Source organism: Rana temporaria, chromosome 13, assembly GCF_905171775.1.
Source record: "Rana temporaria chromosome 13, aRanTem1.1, whole genome shotgun sequence".
Taxonomy (NCBI): domain Eukaryota; kingdom Metazoa; phylum Chordata; class Amphibia; order Anura; family Ranidae; genus Rana; species Rana temporaria.
The window spans coordinates 1,440,866-1,459,276 of record NC_053501.1 but is presented as its reverse complement, the minus strand read 5'-3'; the positions used below and the strand labels follow the sequence as shown (position 1 = coordinate 1,459,276).

General features: G+C 47.2%; 1 protein-coding gene across 2 annotated transcripts in view; it reads right to left on the bottom strand.

The window, feature by feature from the left end:
* DYNC1H1 (dynein cytoplasmic 1 heavy chain 1) overlaps nt 1-18,411 on the bottom strand; it is a 121,050-nt gene that overhangs the window by 4,733 nt on the left and 97,906 nt on the right. For both annotated transcript variants that reach the window (XM_040332865.1, XM_040332866.1), the window contains exons 65-75: nt 16,970-17,130; nt 16,736-16,847; nt 15,685-15,745; nt 13,622-13,745; nt 13,426-13,539; nt 13,167-13,337; nt 11,637-11,854; nt 9,755-9,858; nt 7,333-7,544; nt 6,537-6,690; nt 6,112-6,254 (exon numbers count right to left, since the gene is read on the bottom strand). In XM_040332865.1, coding sequence (XP_040188799.1) covers nt 6,112-6,254; nt 6,537-6,690; nt 7,333-7,544; nt 9,755-9,858; nt 11,637-11,854; nt 13,167-13,337; nt 13,426-13,539; nt 13,622-13,745; nt 15,685-15,745; nt 16,736-16,847; nt 16,970-17,130 — 1,574 coding nt within the window. The remainder of the gene's footprint in view (nt 1-6,111; nt 6,255-6,536; nt 6,691-7,332; nt 7,545-9,754; nt 9,859-11,636; nt 11,855-13,166; nt 13,338-13,425; nt 13,540-13,621; nt 13,746-15,684; nt 15,746-16,735; nt 16,848-16,969; nt 17,131-18,411) is intronic.

Here is an 18,411-nt window from a genome sequence, read left to right as displayed (position 1 = left end):
AATAAAATAATAATAATTCTCTTTCCTACAACTTGTGTCAAAATATAAAATATTCCATGGACTCGAGATGCCTCTCAGCAAATAGCTTGGGGTGTCTACTTTCCAAAATGGGGTCATTTGGGGGGGTTTTGAACTGTCCTGGCATTTTATGAACAACATTTAGAAGCTTATGTCACACATTACCCACTCTTCTAACCACTTGAAGAAAAAGCCCTTTCTGACACTGTTTGTTTACATAAAAACATATTTTTTTGCAAGAAAGTTAAGTTGAACCCCCAAACATTATATATTATTTTAAAGCAAAGGCCCTACAGATTAAAATGGTGGGTGTTGCATTTTTTTTTACCACGCAGTATTTGCGCAGCGATTTTTCAAATGCATTTTTTTGGGCAAAAATACATATTTTTTTATTTTAATGCACTAAAACACACTATATTGCCCAAATGTTTGATGAAATAAAAAAGATGATCTTAGGCCGAGTACATAGATACCAAACACGACATGCTTTAAAATTGCGCACAAATGCGCAGTGGCGACAAACTACATACATTTTTAAAAGCCTTTAAAAGCCTCTACGGGTTACCACATTAGATTTACAGAGGAGGTCTACTGCTAAAATTACTGCCCTCGATCTGACCTTCGCGGTGATACCTCACATGCATGGTACAATTGCTGTTTACATATGACGCCAAACCGACGCTTGCGTTCGCCTTTGCGCAAGAGCAGGGGGGGACAGGGGTGCTTTTTTTTTTTTTTTTTTTTTTATTATTATTTAATTTGCTTTTTTAATTTTATTTTAAACTGTTCCTTACTTTTTTTTATTATTTTTATAATTTTTATTGCCATCTTAGGGCATGTAAATATCCCCTATGATAGCAATAGTTAGTGACAGGTACTCTTTTTTGAAAAAATTGGGGTCTATTAGACCCTAGATCTCTCCTCTGCCCTTAAAGCATCTGACCACACCAAGATCGGTGTGATAAAATGTTTTCCCACTTTCCCAATGGCGCAGTTTATATCCGGGGAGGGGACATACCCTCCCACTGCTTGTAAAAGCAGTTTAGAGGCTAATTAGCCGCTAGGACTGCTTTTACATGAAAGCCGACCGCTGGCTGAAAAGAATGATACCAAGATGATACCTAAACCCGCAGGCATCATTCTGGTATAACCATTCAAAGTCCAGCAACATACCATACGTTGATGGTTCTTGTTGGACATGTATTGTAATCTTTTTTTTTTTTCATGCAGCCTGTTGGCTGAACGAAAAAAAGATTGATCGGTGGGTATGCCCACCATTAGAATACCTCCCTTCATCCACCCACTTCTAATGATGGGCATACATGCACCATTTATATATGCCGAAGCATGGGGCATCCTCCCGCAAAAAAGTTATGCCGCTCACACACGTATGTACGCCGCATAAAAAGTTATGGCGCATACACACGGTCGGACTTTTCCACGGGCAAGCTTCCGACGGAATTTCGACCGTATGTACGCGGCATTAGGAGCAAAATCGCTCCTCCGCCCCTAATGCCCCCATGCTTCGGCATATATGCTCTTTTTTTAACTGTGGTGGTGAAATCACCTCCCACAGTGTTGGAGTCGCGGCTTTATGTATCGTGGGAGCAAACGCTGTTGCTGTCACGCTAAATAAATCCGTGCTGCAACTGAATGGCGTACCTGCTAAGCAAATGATGGTTAACATTATAACAAAGTAACATTACATTTTAACATTAAGATCTTACCATACCATACCTGCAAAGCAAATACCAAAAAAATAAATACAGTAAAAAATAAAACATTTTTTAACGCAACCTGTGCCTAAAAAATATACATGCCAAAGCATGGGGGCATCCTCCCGCATAAAAAGTTATGCCGCATACACACGGTCGAACTTTTCCACGGGCAAGCCTCCGTCGGAATTTCGACCGTATGTACGCGGCATTAGGAGCAAAATCGCTCCTCCGCCCCTGCTGCCCCCATGCTTTGGCATATATGCTTTTTTTTTTAACCGTGGTGGTGAAATCACCTCCTACAGCGTTGGAGTCACAGCTTTATAAATCGTGGGAGCAAACGCTGTTGCTGTCACGCTAAATAAATCCGCGATGCAACTGAATGGCGTACCTGCTAAACAAATGATGGTTAACAATAAAACAAACATTACAGTATAACATACCATACCTGCAAAGCAAATACAATAAAACATTGTAAAAATAGAGAGAATAGATATAGAACAATAGTGAGTGGACAGTAGAGAGTGAACATAAGAGAACAATAAAGAGAGGAGAAAAATACAACCACAACTATTTTTGGATTTTTTATTTTATATATTTTTTTGTGTTTTTGTGTAAGTTTTTTTAATTTTTTTTCCACTTTTTTTTACTTTTATAAAAACTGTAAGAAAACTGTAAACTGAACGTTGCAGATTATGGTCTCTCAAAATGTGATGGCCATCACATATTCCGAGACCCTGTGTTGGTGTGCCTAGGACTGTGTGGTGCTGTACCCTACGCTAAAACTCAACTAGTGTGTGGTAGCGTTTGAAACATGCACCAATGCAGAGACCAGGTTGGTCAGGACAGTCGGGACAATAAAAGCGGGTGTCACGCCTAAATCCGAGTTTGCTGCAGACACGACATCTTTTTTGGCGGGCTCTTTGGGTAGGGGTACCAGGGAGGACAAAAGGAAAATGCCTCTCATACAGCCGGCTCACTGCATTTGCGTTGGGAAGGTGGGGCACAGCACCATCTGGAAACAGAAGGGCTTCGACGATCTCTTCCTGGAATTTTAGGAAGGATCCAGTCCGTCCTGAAGCTCTGTATAGCACATGAGCGTTCAGCAAAGCCAATTGAAACAAATACACTGACACTTTTTTGTACCAGCGTTTGGACCTCCGGGCAATTAGGTACGACGCCAACAACTGGTCATTGAGGTCCACCCCTCCCATGTTAAGGTTGTACTCGTGGATACAGAGGGGTTTCTCCACAACACCAGTCGCCGTAGGAATTTGGACTGCCGTGTCTGCGTGAAGCGTGGACAGAACGAAAACATTCCGTGAATCCCTCCACTTCACTGCTAACAAATTATTACACCGTAAGCAGGCTCTCTCCCCCCGACTAAGACGGGATTCTACAAGCCGTTGGGGGATGCCCCGGCGATTAGGTCGCACGGTGCCACATGCGCCAATTCCATAATCAAAAAGGTGACTAAAAAGTGGCACGCTTGTGTAATAATTGTCCACGTACAAGTGGTACCCCTTTCCGAATAAGGGTGACACCAATTCCCACACTATCTTACCAGCGCTCCCTATGTAATCAGGGCAATTCTCCGGCTCTACGTGACTGTCTTTTCCCTCGTAAACCATAAAGCTAGATGTATAGCCTGTTGCCCTGTCACAGAGCTTATACAACTTGACCCCGTATCTGGCACGCTTGCTGGGAAGGTATTGTTTGAATGACAAGCGGCCAGAAAACTTAACCAGGGACTCATCAACGCAGACAACTTGATTGGGATTATACAAGGCTGCAAACCGTTCGTTGAAGTGGTTTACGAGGGGCCGAATTTTGTAGAGCCGATCGAATTCAGGGTCTCCCCGAGGACGACAGAGTTCATTGTCACTAAAATGCATGAACCGCAAGATCTGCTCGTATCGTGTCCTGGTCATGGAGGCAGAGAAAATGGGCATATGGTGAACTGGGTGCGTGGACCAATACATCCGCAGCTCACTCTTTTTAGTAATGCCCATGATGAGGGAAAGGCCCAGAAAGATCTTAAATTCGGAAACCGTAATTGGCTTCCAATCTCTGGCAAGGGACAGCTGGGGATTAGCGGCGAAGAATTGACCAGCGTACAAATTGCTTTGGTCCACAATAGATCTATAGAGATCTTCCGTGAAATACAGCGAATAAAAATCCAGTGACGTAAAATCAACTGTATTCACCTGAATTCCGGGTTGGCCAGTGAATGGGGGAAGTACGGGTGCTGCAGAAGTGGTGGGTACCCAATCAGGATTGGCGAATGCAGCAGGAAGGGCACTATGGGGACGGGCCTGTCTTTGTCGTCTTCTTCTTCTTGGTGGCAGCGGGACACTACTCGTGCTTGCCACCTCTCCAGCTTGAACTGCACTTATGGGACTCGCCACGTCACCAAGTGTTACTGCAGTGCTGGATATATGACCAGGATGTACTAGGCCGCTGGTGCTTGCCAGTTCACCAGAAGGAATAGCGGCGCTAGTACTTCTCTCCTCCATACGAGAGCCCTGCGGTTCTTGCACCTCAGCGACAGCAGAAGATCGGGGTCTGGTACGCCTGACCCTAGCAGGGACCACTCCGTCGTCAGAGCTATCTGTCAGGGAGCCACTGTCGTCTACAGGATCGTATTCTGAGCAAGAATTTGACAGATGCGTGACCTCCTCATCACTATCCGTCAGGCTCATAAACAAGTAGGCCTCTTCATCACTGTACCATCGATTTGCCATTTTGGGCTCTAAATTTAGGGGTACAGTGGTGAGATTCACAGGCAAAAAAGCACCTGACCTGTTAGCGACTGAGTCAAGCGCTACCAAAAAAACTGTTAGCGATCGCAGAGATCAGGCCTGACTCTGCGAACGCTGCAGTTATGTGTTTTTGTGTTTTGTGTCAGTGATCGATCGATTGATCGATACTGCACTTCGGTGGGCTGGACTGGGCGAAGGGGCTAAACGCAGGTGCTAGCAGGTATCTGGGCTGATCCCGCTAACCATGCGTTTTTGGGAACCCTAAACTGCAGGGGACGCTAGTATAGATCTGATCAGATCAAGTATCGATCCGATCAGATACTATACCACTAAAGGGATGCGTATGGTGCGTGCGTGGGTGTTAGCGCTATTGGCCGCTGCCTGGGGCGACGCAGACCCTATCTGGCGCTAAAACCAAACTTTGATCACCCGCCGGGCGATCAGGGGGTTAAAATTTTATTGCAAAAAATATGGCGGGTGCCTTGATGCAATAAAAAATTAACTAGCTAAACTGCGTCACCGGTGACACTTATACTGTGATCACTGGTGACAGGGGGTAATGATGGGGTTAAACCTTTATTGGGGGGGGTTAGGGGGGGTCCCTAGACTATTTAGAGCCTAAGTCTGATTACCCTAACACTTATTTTTGTCACTAATGACACTAGTACAGCGATCAAAAAAAAATCTGATTGCTGTACTGGGTGACACAGTGACAGGCAGTGAATGGGTTAATTTGGGGGGTGATCGGGGGGTGATCAGGGGGTTAAAAGTGTGCCTACGTGACCTGGTGTCAGTGTAGTGTTGTGCAACTCACTGTTAGATGCTCTCTCCCTCTCGGTCTGGAACGGAAAGACCGACACGAGGGAGAGAGCAGTACTTCCCCTGCCAATGTTTACAAAACATTGCCAGGGGAAGACAACCATTGGTTGGAGCGATCGCCAGGTCCAGGCCAGATTTTATTGGCCTGGACCTGGTGATTGATCAGTTCTGCATCGAATCTGATCATCGTGAACGGCGGTGGGGCGCGCGCGCGCGCCCCATCGCCGTTCACGCGCCGGACGTCATAATACGTGATCTCGCCCAGGAGTGCCATCTTGTGGACGTATTATGACGGTGCGGCGACGGCAAGTAGTTAAAACATTTCGGAATGAACCAATTTGGCAAAATTCATTAATTTACGGAATCTTGAAATCTGAAGTTGTAGTAATTGGAAAATTCGAAATTTTGGAATATCAAAAAATGTCAGAAATTCCAAAAATCGGAAAGCGAAAATTAGAAAATTCAAAAGTTAGGAAATTCTAAAATTTAGAAAATTTAGGGAAATTCTAAAATCTTGGCATTTCGAAAATTTGGATTTTCAAATATCAGATTTTTAATTTTTTTTCTTTAGAATTTTGTCATTCGGAAATACAAAATTCGAAAATCTGAAATGTTTTATTTTCGAATTTCCAATTTTTTTTTGAATTTGAGTTTCTGAAGCAAAAGCACGAAAATTCTATTTTCCGTCAGAGCGTGTGTCTACCACCTCCGTGATCTCAGGTCTGTCCAGTGAACAGTGAAGACATTACTTGTAGACGATTGTAAATCTGATCGATATTCAGGGACCCTGGACTTGCCTTTAATTCCTTGGCTCCTATGGCAGCAGCCGCCTGAGAAATGTTCTGAAGCTGTTTAATGCGGTCACTGAAATCCGCCACCCACTGAATGACCGTCAGCCCAACCGGGACGGTAAAACGAGACCAACTTCGGGGCAAGATGCCTGCAGGGAAAGAACGACAAATACATTAGAAATGATTCTGGGAATCTTCCTGATGGGGCTCCAATCAGTGGTGCCGATTGAGTTTTATAATGGTAGTGGATCGGGCCGAGAGGCTGTGTGGGTCTATTGACGTACACAACTCTGCTCAGGAGCCGAATGCCCCCCCCCCCTCCTGGCAGCCAGCTTGTAACGGGGGGCAGTCACAGAAGAGAAGCAGAGAGTGGCGGTGAGGGGGGGCGGGGCCAGATAAGGTAAGACCTCCGGTCTGTTGTGGCCACTTACCTTTCACCAGCTCATTGATCAGGGTGCGCAGGTAGTTGGTCTGCTTCTTCTTTCCTTCGCAGACCTGGACAACGTCAGTGAGATCCTGGCGCACATCCTGCAGTAATTTGGCGCCCATCTTCACTTCTCGTTCAAAGAACCTGAACAGAGGATCCTGCGAGGAGAAGACAAAAGTCAACATCTCCAGTAAGATTGCACCACAGGACTTCGGATTGCGAGTAACACGGTTAACGAGCGCTTTCGCTGTGTTTGAAAAAATTCCTAACTCTGAGTGCTGACTCGTAAAATGAGCAGGATTCAGGCCAAAGCGGTGTGCAGTACCACATTTGGCCTGGGGTGGGGGCATCAAAGCCGAAAGGCGCCGTTCGGAAATACTCCATTCCCAAGGTTTTCCCAGGTCAGCTGAGTTGTCCTCGGACCTTTTATGTACCCATGTAACTTTAATAAATTGCGATTTTATGAAGTCCCGTCCCATCCCCCCTACTCTGTATTTTCTATACCTTTTATGGGGACGTTGGTGCGGTAACATAGCATGTTTAAATCCTGGAGTTGACCACTTAACTACATATAAAAATGTTATTGTTCAGCCACCTGAGGCTTCTCACACCTTGCACTGCCATTGACGCCCTCCCTCCAAAGAGGGCCCAGCAAGCACTCACGCCCTCCCTCCAAAGGGGGCCCAGCAAGCACTCACGCCCTCCCTCCAACTGGGGCCCAGCAAGCACTCACGCCCTCCCTCCAAAGGGGGCCCAGCAAGCCCGCCCTCCGAAGTCAGCACTTTTTCTTGTCAACTCACCTTGATGTTCTCCACGGTACGTTTGAGGTGGTTGAGGGACTGTGGAATGAGTTGGAGCCAGTTGCAGGCGGTGGTGTGCAAGGTTCTCATCCAGGCCGGGCGCCCGTCAGAAGTGGAGTCCTTCCTCTGCTTCTTCTCCGTCTCCGCGTACGCCAAGTCATCCTCATCCTCCAGCATTTGCATTTTCAGCATTTTACTGATCATATCAATGCCTGAACCACAAAGGGGAGAAAACAAAAACAAGCGGCCAAAAGTAAAGCAAACTAAAAACTGAATCTGGAAAAAAAAAAGATATAAAAGCACAACAGAAACTAGGCCCGAGGACGTTCCATCCAAATAAGTCTACAGGGGGAGGGGGGGGGAGGGGCAAATCTACAGGTTCTCTTTCTGAAGGGTGCAATCTATAATCCTCTGGAATATTCAAATATATATTCCCAGCCAAAACTTTGTTCTGGATACAGCAGGTAAGGGTTAGGACCCCTACCTGGTTTTACTGTTCTGTTTCCACACCGGTGCAAGTCGCCCTCACTTCCTGTACGGTTGACCTCAAAACACCCAGACAGGAAGTTAGGGAAATCCTCCAAGTATCTGACAAAGGTTAAAGTCACCATTGGGACCTTCGGGTGTTCCCAATATGGCAGCTGCAGCCCAACCCCCCCCCCCCCCCTGTGGCAGAAGTTTCCCCATACTAGCGGTCACGGTTTGAAATCAGCGCGGCCGTGCGGGGCTCCACCCACTTGGCCACGCCATTCATTCACAAAAATGTGCATCGATTTTTTTCTAAAAAGTGAACTTGTCCTTTAAAGTTGGTTAAAGGAGCCGGAACCCGGATGTTTTATTATCAATTTGTATTATCGAATGAATTCCTTCACACCTATAAGTGCCGCTTCACACAGGGGCGGCTTCAAAGTCGCTCGACTCTGAAGCCGCCCCGTAAAGGGCGACTTCAGCGCGGGTTGCAAAATGAATTCTGTATAGAAATCAATGCAAGCCGTTCCCGAAGTCACCCCCCAAGTAGTACAGGGACCTTTAAGGCCCCTTTCACACTGGGGCGGGGGTGAAGCGTGGCTATTTTTAGCAGCTTTTGATCGTCATTTTTTGCGGAGGTAGTCGGCCGCTAGTGGGGCGCTTTTAACCTCCCGCTAGTGACAAAAAAGGGTTAAAACCACCCGCAAAGCATCGATACAGCGGCGCTTTGCCGGCGATACCCACCAATTTCAATGGGCAAGAGCGGTGGAGGAGCGCTATACACACCGCTGCTCCTTCACCGCTCCAGTGTGAAAACACTCTGGGCTTTCACACTAGAGTGTGAGGAGCGGCTCTTTACGGGGGTCCTTTGCAGGTGCTATTTTTTAGCATTATAGCCCCTCAGTGTGAAAGGGTTCCAAGTCAGAGCGACTTGAATCGCTCCAATTAGAACGGTTCCATTATACTGCATGGAGCGCAACATGTTAGGTTGACAAGTCGCCCGACAGGTCGCCCCGTGTGAACCGACACTAAATCATTGCATCCACAATCAGCAGGTGGTGGGTGCAACGCCATGGTCCTGCAGACTGTCTCTACCTCCAATACAGGAAGATCAAATAACCACAGACACAAAGGCTGCTGGGCCTTGTAGTTCTCCCATTTAGAGAACACGGTGAATGGATGGACGCAGTCGTATGGCGGAGCTCCGCATTGACCTCACATTTTTTCAGATTGTGACAGCTACGATGGGAGACCATTCCCTCTCTAGATGTCAAAACGGAATGGGGGGGGGGGGTCAGTGCATATGTACTCTTATTCTTCAATCTATTGAGACTACATGTTCAGATTCCCACAGAGGCCCAAACGTATCATTCTCATCAATACGTTGTTTATTGGGCTATAAGGAATGACACCATTTATTTCCTCAGACCAGTAGAGTAGATGTTCCATTAGCAATACAAGGATCCGAGGGGAAGCACAAGCTAATCGAGAGCCTGATGGTTACAGCCCTCCGCGGCCTTAGGGGCCCCCGGTGCAAACTCCAAGACTGTGCTGGCTGCAGTTGTGTTCTACTTCCACATACGGAATTATAGAAATATCCCGAGGGCAGGGAAACCTTCGCCGCCGCCACCAGGTATCCCGAGGGCAGGGAGACCTCCCCCTTCCATCAAGTAACCTGAGAGCAGAAAGACTTCCATCAGAATATGTGACGCAGGCTATAATGCAGATTAAGTGAGGAAAATCCTGACAGGGTGGTTGTACAGAAGTCGAATGATTGTACAACCTTTCTGTTCCTGCATGGATAAAACTTCGCCCGGTCCCTGCTGAACTGGCCAAAATTTGATCCATGGATGGCTGGCTTTAGACAAGTATAGGAGAACATTTAGAAGACATAATCATGGAGGAGAGGTTAGCTGGACACAGGGAAGATCTGGCCCTGTGGGGGGTACTTTACCCTGAGTGGTGAGGAGGACCCTCTCTGCGTTGTTCGGTAATCCCAACCAGGACGGGGTCTGCGTGTCGGGCAGCAATTCAACCCACTGCACAAACTCGTCACGTCTAAAAGATGGGAAAAAAAAAAAAAAAAATTGTAACACATTATATGTTAAAGCAAAGAAACAAATAAACATTCAGTACGTCTTCAATACACATTCCCTGATGTTCTACCCTTAAGACATTTCTCCATAATACAACATTTATAATGTACCAATCAGCGTTGGCCTCCACACACCATTCCACCCGCATAGACACTTCATTCAGGTTTGGGATGGTTTACATTAAACAACGTGTCCCATCCGCCCCTGCAGACTGTCCCGAGCGCCAGGACAAACCTCTCTCCCCCCGTAGTCTGCACTTCCTCCAGTCTTATAACTGCAAGTCCACACCGCCGGTGGAGACACAAAGCTCATGCAATGCCTGTGCAAAATGCACTCAATGCAAAAAAAAACAGGAGGGAGGAATAAGGAGAAGAGTGGGAGAAGAGAGGAATAAGGAGAAGAGTGGGAGAAGAGAGGAATAAGGAGAAGAGTGGGAGAAGAGAGGAATAAGGAGAAGAGTGGGAGAAGAGAGGAATAAGGAGAAGAGAGGAATAAGGAGAAGAGTGGGAGAAGAGAGGAATAAGGAGAAGAGTGGAATAAGGAGAAGAGTGGAATAAGGAGAAGAGTGGAATAAGGAGAAGAGAGGAGGAATAAGGAGAAGAGTGGGAGAAGGGAGGAGTAAGGAGAAGAGTGGGAGGAGTAAGGAGAAGAGTGGGAGAAGGGAGGAGTAAGGAGAAGAGTGGGAGAAGGGAGGAGTAAGGAGAAGAGTGGGAGGAATACGGAGAAGAGTGGGAGAAGAGAGGAATAAGGAGAAGAGTGGGAGGAATACGGAGAAGAGTGGGAGAAGAGAGGAATAAGGAGAAGAGAGGAATAAGGAGAAGAGAGGAATAAGGAGAAGAGAGGAATAAGGAGAAGAGAGGAATAAGGAGAAGAGTGGGAGAAGAGAGGAATAAGGAGAAGAGTGGGAGAAGAGAGGAATAAGGAGAAGAGAGGAATAAGGAGAAGAGTGGGAGAAGAGAGGAATAAGGAGAAGAGTGGGAGAAGAGAGGAATAAGGAGAAGAGTGGAATAAGGAGAAGAGAGGAGGAATAAGGAGAAGAGTGGGAGAAGGGAGGAGTAAGGAGAAGAGAGGAATAAGGAGAAGAGTGGAATAAGGAGAAGAGTGGAATAAGGAGAAGAGAGGAGGAATAAGGAGAAGAGTGGGAGAAGGGAGGAGTAAGGAGAAGAGTGGGAGAAGGGAGGAGTAAGGAGAAGAGTGGGAGGAGTAAGGAGAAGAGTGGGAGGAGTAAGGAGAAGAGTGGGAGGAGTAAGGAGAAGAGTGGGAGGAGTAAGGAGAAGAGTGGGAGGAGTAAGGAGAAGAGTGGGAGGAATAAGGAGAAGAGTGGGAGGAATAAGGAGAAGAGTGGGAGGAGTAAGGAGAAGAGTGGGAGGAGTAAGGAGAAGAGTGGGAGAAGGGAGGAGTAAGGAGAAGAGTGGGAGAAGGGAGGAGTAAGGAGAAGAGTGGGAGGAGTAAGGAGAAGAGTGGGAGGAGTAAGGAGAAGAGTGGGAGGAGTAAGGAGAAGAGTGGGAGGAGTAAGGAGAAGAGTGGGAGGAATAAGGAGAAGAGTGGGAGGAATAAGGAGAAGAGTGGGAGGAGTAAGGAGAAGAGTGGGAGGAGTAAGGAGAAGAGTGGAACCCCGGGAATCCATCCGTCGTTATTTGCTGGGATCCCATTTATTCCATGAAGAAAAGATTGGAGCTTCTGCGCCATCAGCTGCACATTTATGAAATTTGTAAAACACAAGAATCTGTACACATTTACCTGATACCGTCCGGCATCTGGATGTCCTTGTGGCCGTCGATCTTAGAGGCCAGCTTAAAGTCGCCATCAAAGCTCGAGGTGGTGAAGAGCCTGTCCAAGAAGGTATTGAGCAGCCGCTGATCGAATTCGTTGTCGATTCGGCCTCCATAAATAGACTGCGCCATCAGAGTCTTCAGGGCGGACCACGGGATCTTATCGGGGGAAATGTTCTGGCGGCCCTGGAACAGGATCCGGATGGGAGGTAAGTATTTGATGGTGAACACCAAAGGGGGGGGGGTCACATTTATCAAGCAGTGAATGTGACTTTCATTAAACATTCTCTGGTGGTGAATCCATTAAAAAAACACACATGGACCTAAAAGATTGCTCTGCAGCGAAGGTCTGCGGATTGTCAGAAGTGCTGCTTTATAAACATTGGGCAATACTTCGGGAGTCAGACCTTCAGGGTCCCATAACAATGATCGGGGGGGGGGGGGTCACTTATTGGGCAGCCCTTTAAAGTTCTAAATAACAACTCACAACTGCAAGCGTGTTTGAACCCCCTTATATACTGCACCACAATGATGATAGACAAGAGGTAAAGCTGGCCATAGACTTGTAGGAATCCCCCCCAACCCTCGGGACTGCTCTCACTTTACATCGATCAGTGGCTGCAGCTCCTCCCTTTAATAGAGGTCGATAAAACGATGATTTCTCTGATCGAAGTTTGGCCCGTTCAGCAGGGACTGGCCAAAATTTGATCAGTCTGACCACACCTACCGTGTTTCCCCCCCCCGAAAATAAGCCCTACTGTGATTTTCAGGGAGGGCTGAAATATAAGCCCAACCCTGAAAATAAGCCCTAGTTTAAGTCCTAAAATGCACTTTATTGCATAGTGATCCATGTTTGATTCATGCCTTCTGTGCGGCACCGCTCAGTTTATCCCCCCGCTGCTCTCCTCTTCTCCAAGCTGTCAGCGGGGGATCTCGGCCCCCCTCTCTGCAGTGCTTGGAGTAGGGAAGGAAGCTCCGAGCGGCACTCGGCTGATCCCCCGCGGCTCTCCTCTTCTGCCAGCAAGGGGGGGGGGGGGGGAATCTCACCCTACCCCCCCTGCAGTGCTCAGAGCAGGGAAGGAAGCTCCGGCTGGCCATGAAAGCACTGAGCGGCGCTCAGCTGATCCCCGCTGCTCTCCTCCTTCTGCCAGCGGGATCTTGCCCCCCCCCTCTGCAATGCTTGTAAGGCGCGTCCTGGACGGCACCAGAAAATTAAGGTCAGGACGGGAAGAGAGGATCGGCGGGTCACGGGTGTTTATCACAGATTGCAGTGAAATGCACGGCTTGCATTGTGTAATAAGGTGCATGTTGGGATTTTACTCAGTTCCACTGGCCTGACAGGCAGGAAAGGAGGGAGATAAAGAGAACAGACAGCACATGTCAAGCCCTCCCCCAAAAATAAGCCCTACTGGGTCTTTTGTTGCCAAAATTAATATAAGACCCGGGATTATTTTCAGGGGCACACGGTACAACATTGGCTTTCCTCCCAGCGACTTACTTTAGCCGTGTCATCCAACCAGGTATCCACCGTGTCACAGGCGGATCTCAGATCGGATTCACCAAATTCATATTTCTTAGACCAACCCAGGGGAGCGTAGCGCAGACGTTCCTGGATGATTGCATGGAACCAAGCCAACAGGAAGTAGAGGCGAGCGCGCTCATTTGGAGCCTAGAAAATGGAGAGAAAGGATTTAGTAATTGCGCCGATGTCTAGAGAGCGGATTGGCTGACCCCCTCAGTGTTGTTACTTCTCGTACCTTACAGATCCTGGAAACTGGAATACTGCTGAAGGTTCTCAGCATGTTGGCCTTCACACCGGGAGGAGGCTCAAACACAAAGATCCGTCCGGCACGCAGAAGATTCACGGGGACCTATGATAGAAATTAAAGGCTCAGAACACACACAGCAGCTAAATATCATTTTCTTGTTAATCAACAATATTTCCAGCTGTACCTTGGGATTGATCTCCATGGTCAGAAATAGTCGGAAGGAGGAATGTGGTTGTAGAGAGTGGAGCTTCTTCTCCAGCTGCATCAGCCAGCCCGGCGCCAGATGTACGTTCTTCAGCACCACCCACCTGAAGCCAGAAACGTACCCGTCATTCATAGAACATTACCCAGACAAGGCCACCACTCATAGAACATTACCCAGACAAGGCTCACAAGGCCACCACTCATAGAACATTACCCAGACAAGGCCACCACTCATAGAACATTACCCAGACAAGGCTCACAAGGCCACCACTCATAGAACATTACCCAGACAAGGCCACCACTCATAGAACATTACCCAGACAAGGCCACCACTCACAGAACATTACCCAGACAAGGCCACCACTCACAGAACATTACCCAGACAAGGCCACCACTCACAGAACATTACCCAGACAAGGCCACCACTCACAGAACATTACCCAGACAAGGCCACCACTCACAGAACATTACCCAGACAAGGCCACCACTCACAGAACATTACCCAGACAAGGCCACCACTCACAGAACATTACCCAGACAAGGCCACCACTCATAGAACATTACCCAGACAAGGCTCACACGGCCACCAGTCATAGAACATTACCCAGACAAGGCCACCACTCATAGAACATCACCCAGACAAGGCCACCACTCATAGAACATCACCCAGACAAGGCCACCACTCATAGAACATTACCCAGACAAGGCTCACACTGCCACCAGTCATAGAACATTACCCAGACAAGGCTCACACTGCCACCACTCATAGAACATTACCCAGACAAGGCTCACACTGCCACCAGTCATAGAACATTACCCAGACAAGGCCACCACTCCTAGAACATTACCCAGACAAGGCTCACAAGGCCACCACTCATAGAACATTACCCAGACAAGGCCACCACTCATAGAACATTACCCAGACAAGGCTCACACTGCCACCTCTCATAGAACATTACCCAGACAAGGCTCACACTGCCACCAATCATAGAACATTACCCAGACAAGGCTCACACTGCCACCAATCATAGAACATTACCCAGACAAGGCTCACACTGCCACCAATCATAGAACATTACCCAGACAAGGCCACCTCTCATAGAACATTACCCAGACAAGGCTCACACTGCCACCTCTCATAGAACATTACCCAGACAAGGCTCACACTGCCACCACTCATAGAACATTACCCAGACAAGGCCACCACTCATAGAACATTACCCAGACAAGGCCACCACTCATAGAACATTACCCAGACATGCGCAGTAGGGAATTGGGCAGTGAAGCCGCAACGCTTGACTTCCAGGTTCCCTCACCGAGGATGGCGGGGGGGGGGGCAGCAGAGTGACGAGCGAATTGCTCATCTTCTGCTGCCGACCTCGCAGGACAGGTAAGTGTCCCGATATTAAAAGTCAGCAGCTGCAGTATTTTAATATTTTTTTTTTTACAGCAGAGTTACGCTTTAAGTTGTATGCAGCATAGTGATGTCACTACTTACAATCTCACAAGGTAACATCTGTGTTTGCAAAGGAATTTGTCTCGCACAAAGTGGCTTTATATCCTTTATGACTACTGAGAATATTTTTTAACTAATCTGCATTCCCTGTTCTACCATTAAGAGCCAATAGAAATGCCCAGAACTTTAGTGTATGGAGAATACATGTCTTGCTCCCTTTCCTGTAGTGTATGGCGATTATAGATGCCCGAGTGACCAATCACAAAGCCAGAGGGGTCACTCGGGGGAGGGTAGAGACTAATCAGCTCTCAAATGTTCGATGCACAAGCTGTTCCACCTATTCAGCAATACCAACGCGTTTCACAACATCTGGTGCTGAGGAATACTCTCCGGCTGGGGTGGAAGAGGTTCGGATTTGCAGGAAAGGTGAAACTGTTTGCTCATCGAACATTTGAATAAACCTACACAAGGCTTCTAATGGAGAGCGGCTTCCCTTTACCAGCACCCAGAGCCGGAGGAGTGAGGAGAGTGTGAGGTCTGAACGGGACGGAGGATTCTGCAATGCCTAAAATCTCATTAGAACCAACCTTCCAGACTTCACAGCTGTGTTGATGGCTTTCTCCGCTTGGCTGAATCCTTCTGCAGAGCCTGGAAGTGAATAAAAAAAATCAAATACCATTAGGAAAAGATTTGGTGTTCTAAAAAAAAAAATGCAGAAAAAGCAAGAAAATTACAAAAAAAAATCCCCAGGCCACATGGGCCCAGAGGAGCCATGTCATTCTCCTGTGCTAGGCAGAAAAAAAACTGAGGCTGCAGATGCAGAGAGAAGGGGGATGTACCCGGGGGAACCGCCCCCTAGGAGGTACTGTACTGTGTGATGTGTTTTAACACTTAACATGCTGTTTTTTTGCCTAGTCAATCTCCTAGAAAGGAGGATAATACCCCAAGGTCAAGATGCTGCTGTGTCCGTCCATTAACTGAAGAGAAAAAAAAAGTCTTGACCGCGTCACTTCCGGTGCGGATACGTCGGCAAACAGCTGTTCGTGGGGCGTTGCCACGCATGCGCGACTTTACAGCCGCTTTATTACGCATGCGTGGGTGCAATTTTCAGGGTCCAGAAAAAAATTCTAGACCTGAACAAGTGGGCGGAGCGGCAATTTGTTTAAACTCGTCAGCACCACGTGCAGCCCCGCCCCCAACCTGTTCTTTCTACTAACCCGTACCAAAGGAAAGTAGGAGGGGGAGATAGAGCGGAGAGTGGGATGGTCCCCACAGTGCAATGCACAGGGCCTGCCCTCCTCACCAAGCACCGCTCCACCTCCCTCTTTCCTTGGGTACGGGTTAGTAGAAAGCACAGCCTAGGGGGCGTTCGGAGCGGTGCTGCCGATGACTAGTTTAAACAAAATCGCCCACTTGCTCAGGTCTATAAATTTTATGGACCCGAAAATTGCATCCGCGCATGCGCAATAAAGCAGCGGTGAAGTCGAATGCGCGGTAAAGCCCCGCGAACAGCCGTTTGCTGACATAGCCGCACCGGAAGTGACGCGGTCGAGGAATTTCAGGAGGTCGAGATTTTTTTTTTATTATTACACCAGCAAAACAGTAACAGTCCATGTGCAGAGAGAAAACAGGACATACCAATGGCTATATTTGTGATCTGGGTGTTCTGTTCTGCCGCCAGATCTTCCACGCGACCGCTGGCGTCATAGCCGGGAACGGAGCACATCAGTACCGGAGTGCTGGGCTTCACCTGAGGAAATCACACAAATCATTTCTACTACAGAACCATCAATCAGCAAAGTCTTACATTCACTGCTTTTATTGGGAATATAAATTGATATATATATATATTTTTTTTAAACGGCTCATTACCTCGGTATCCACGATAAACGCCAAATCCAACGGCTGATCAATGACCGACATGAAGGATTCTCCCAGGATGGTGGCGACAAAGACATGAGCCATGGCCAGAAGGCGGTCCGGACGGAAGGCTTGGGTGAGGAGCAAGCGGTGGACGTCTTGACCGATAGGTGCTGAAAATATCAAAGCAACAAACTTTAATTTTAAATGATTAAATGTAATTTCTTTTTAATACTCATTACTTTGTCATTTGGCGCAATCACACAGCCATAACCTTTAAAGTGATTGCAACATGTTTTTTTTTGTTTTTTTTTAACCACTTAAGGACCGAGCCTGTTTTTCAGACTCTGTGTTTACAAGTTTAAAAGTTTTTTTTTGCTAGAAAATTACTTAGAACCCCCAAACATTTTATATATATATATATATTATATAAAAAAAATTAACACCCTAGAGAATAAAATGGCCGTCATTGCAATACTTTGTCACACCGTATTTGCGCAGCGGTCTTACAAGCGCACTTGTTTTGGAAAAAAGCACACTTTTTTTTAATAAAAAAAAAAAAAAAAAAAACCCCACACACACACACACACAGTAAAGTTAGCCCAATTGTTACGCCGAGTAAAAGGATCCCAACACGTCACGCTTCATAATTGCGCCCGCTCGTGGAATGCAGTCAAACTTTTACCCTTAACAATCTCCATAGGCAACGTTTAAGAAAATTCTATAGGTTGCATCTTTTGAGTTACAGAGTAGGTCTAGGGCTAGAATTATTGCTCTCGCTCCAACGATCGCGGCGACACCTCACTTGTGCGGTTTGAACACCGTTGTCATATGCGGGCGCTGCTCACGTATGCGTTCGCTTCTGCGCGCGAGCTCGTCGGGACGGGGCACTTTAAAACATTTTTCTTTTGTTTTCTTATTTATTTTAATTGGTTTTATTTTTACAGTTTTTTTTTTTTTTTAAATGGGTCCCTTTCATTCCCATTACAAGGAATGTTAACATCACTTAATAGAAAAAAGCATGACAGGTCCTCTTATATATGAGATCTGGGGGTCAAAAAGACGTCACATCTCATATTTACACTAAAATGCAAAAAAAAAAAAATGTTTTTTAAATGACAAAGTGCCTTTAAGAAGCATGGGCCAAAGTGACGTTTTGACGTCGCTTCCGCCCTGCTATGGTATGGAGACGGGTGGGGGCCATCTTGCCCTCACTCGTATGCACACACAGCAGCGTGAAGGACTCGATCGCCTCCGGTAAGCGGCGGGAGGGGGGGGGGGGCGCCCTCTCCCGCCGCCGATAATGGTGATCTTGCGGCAAATCCACCACGGAGGCCACCAATATAGTTTACAGGACCGGCCGCGGAAAATATGAATATCTCGGTTGTGGCAGCAGCTGCTACCGTTACCGAGATATCCATCTTTAAAGTGCCAACGTGTATGTACATGAGCTG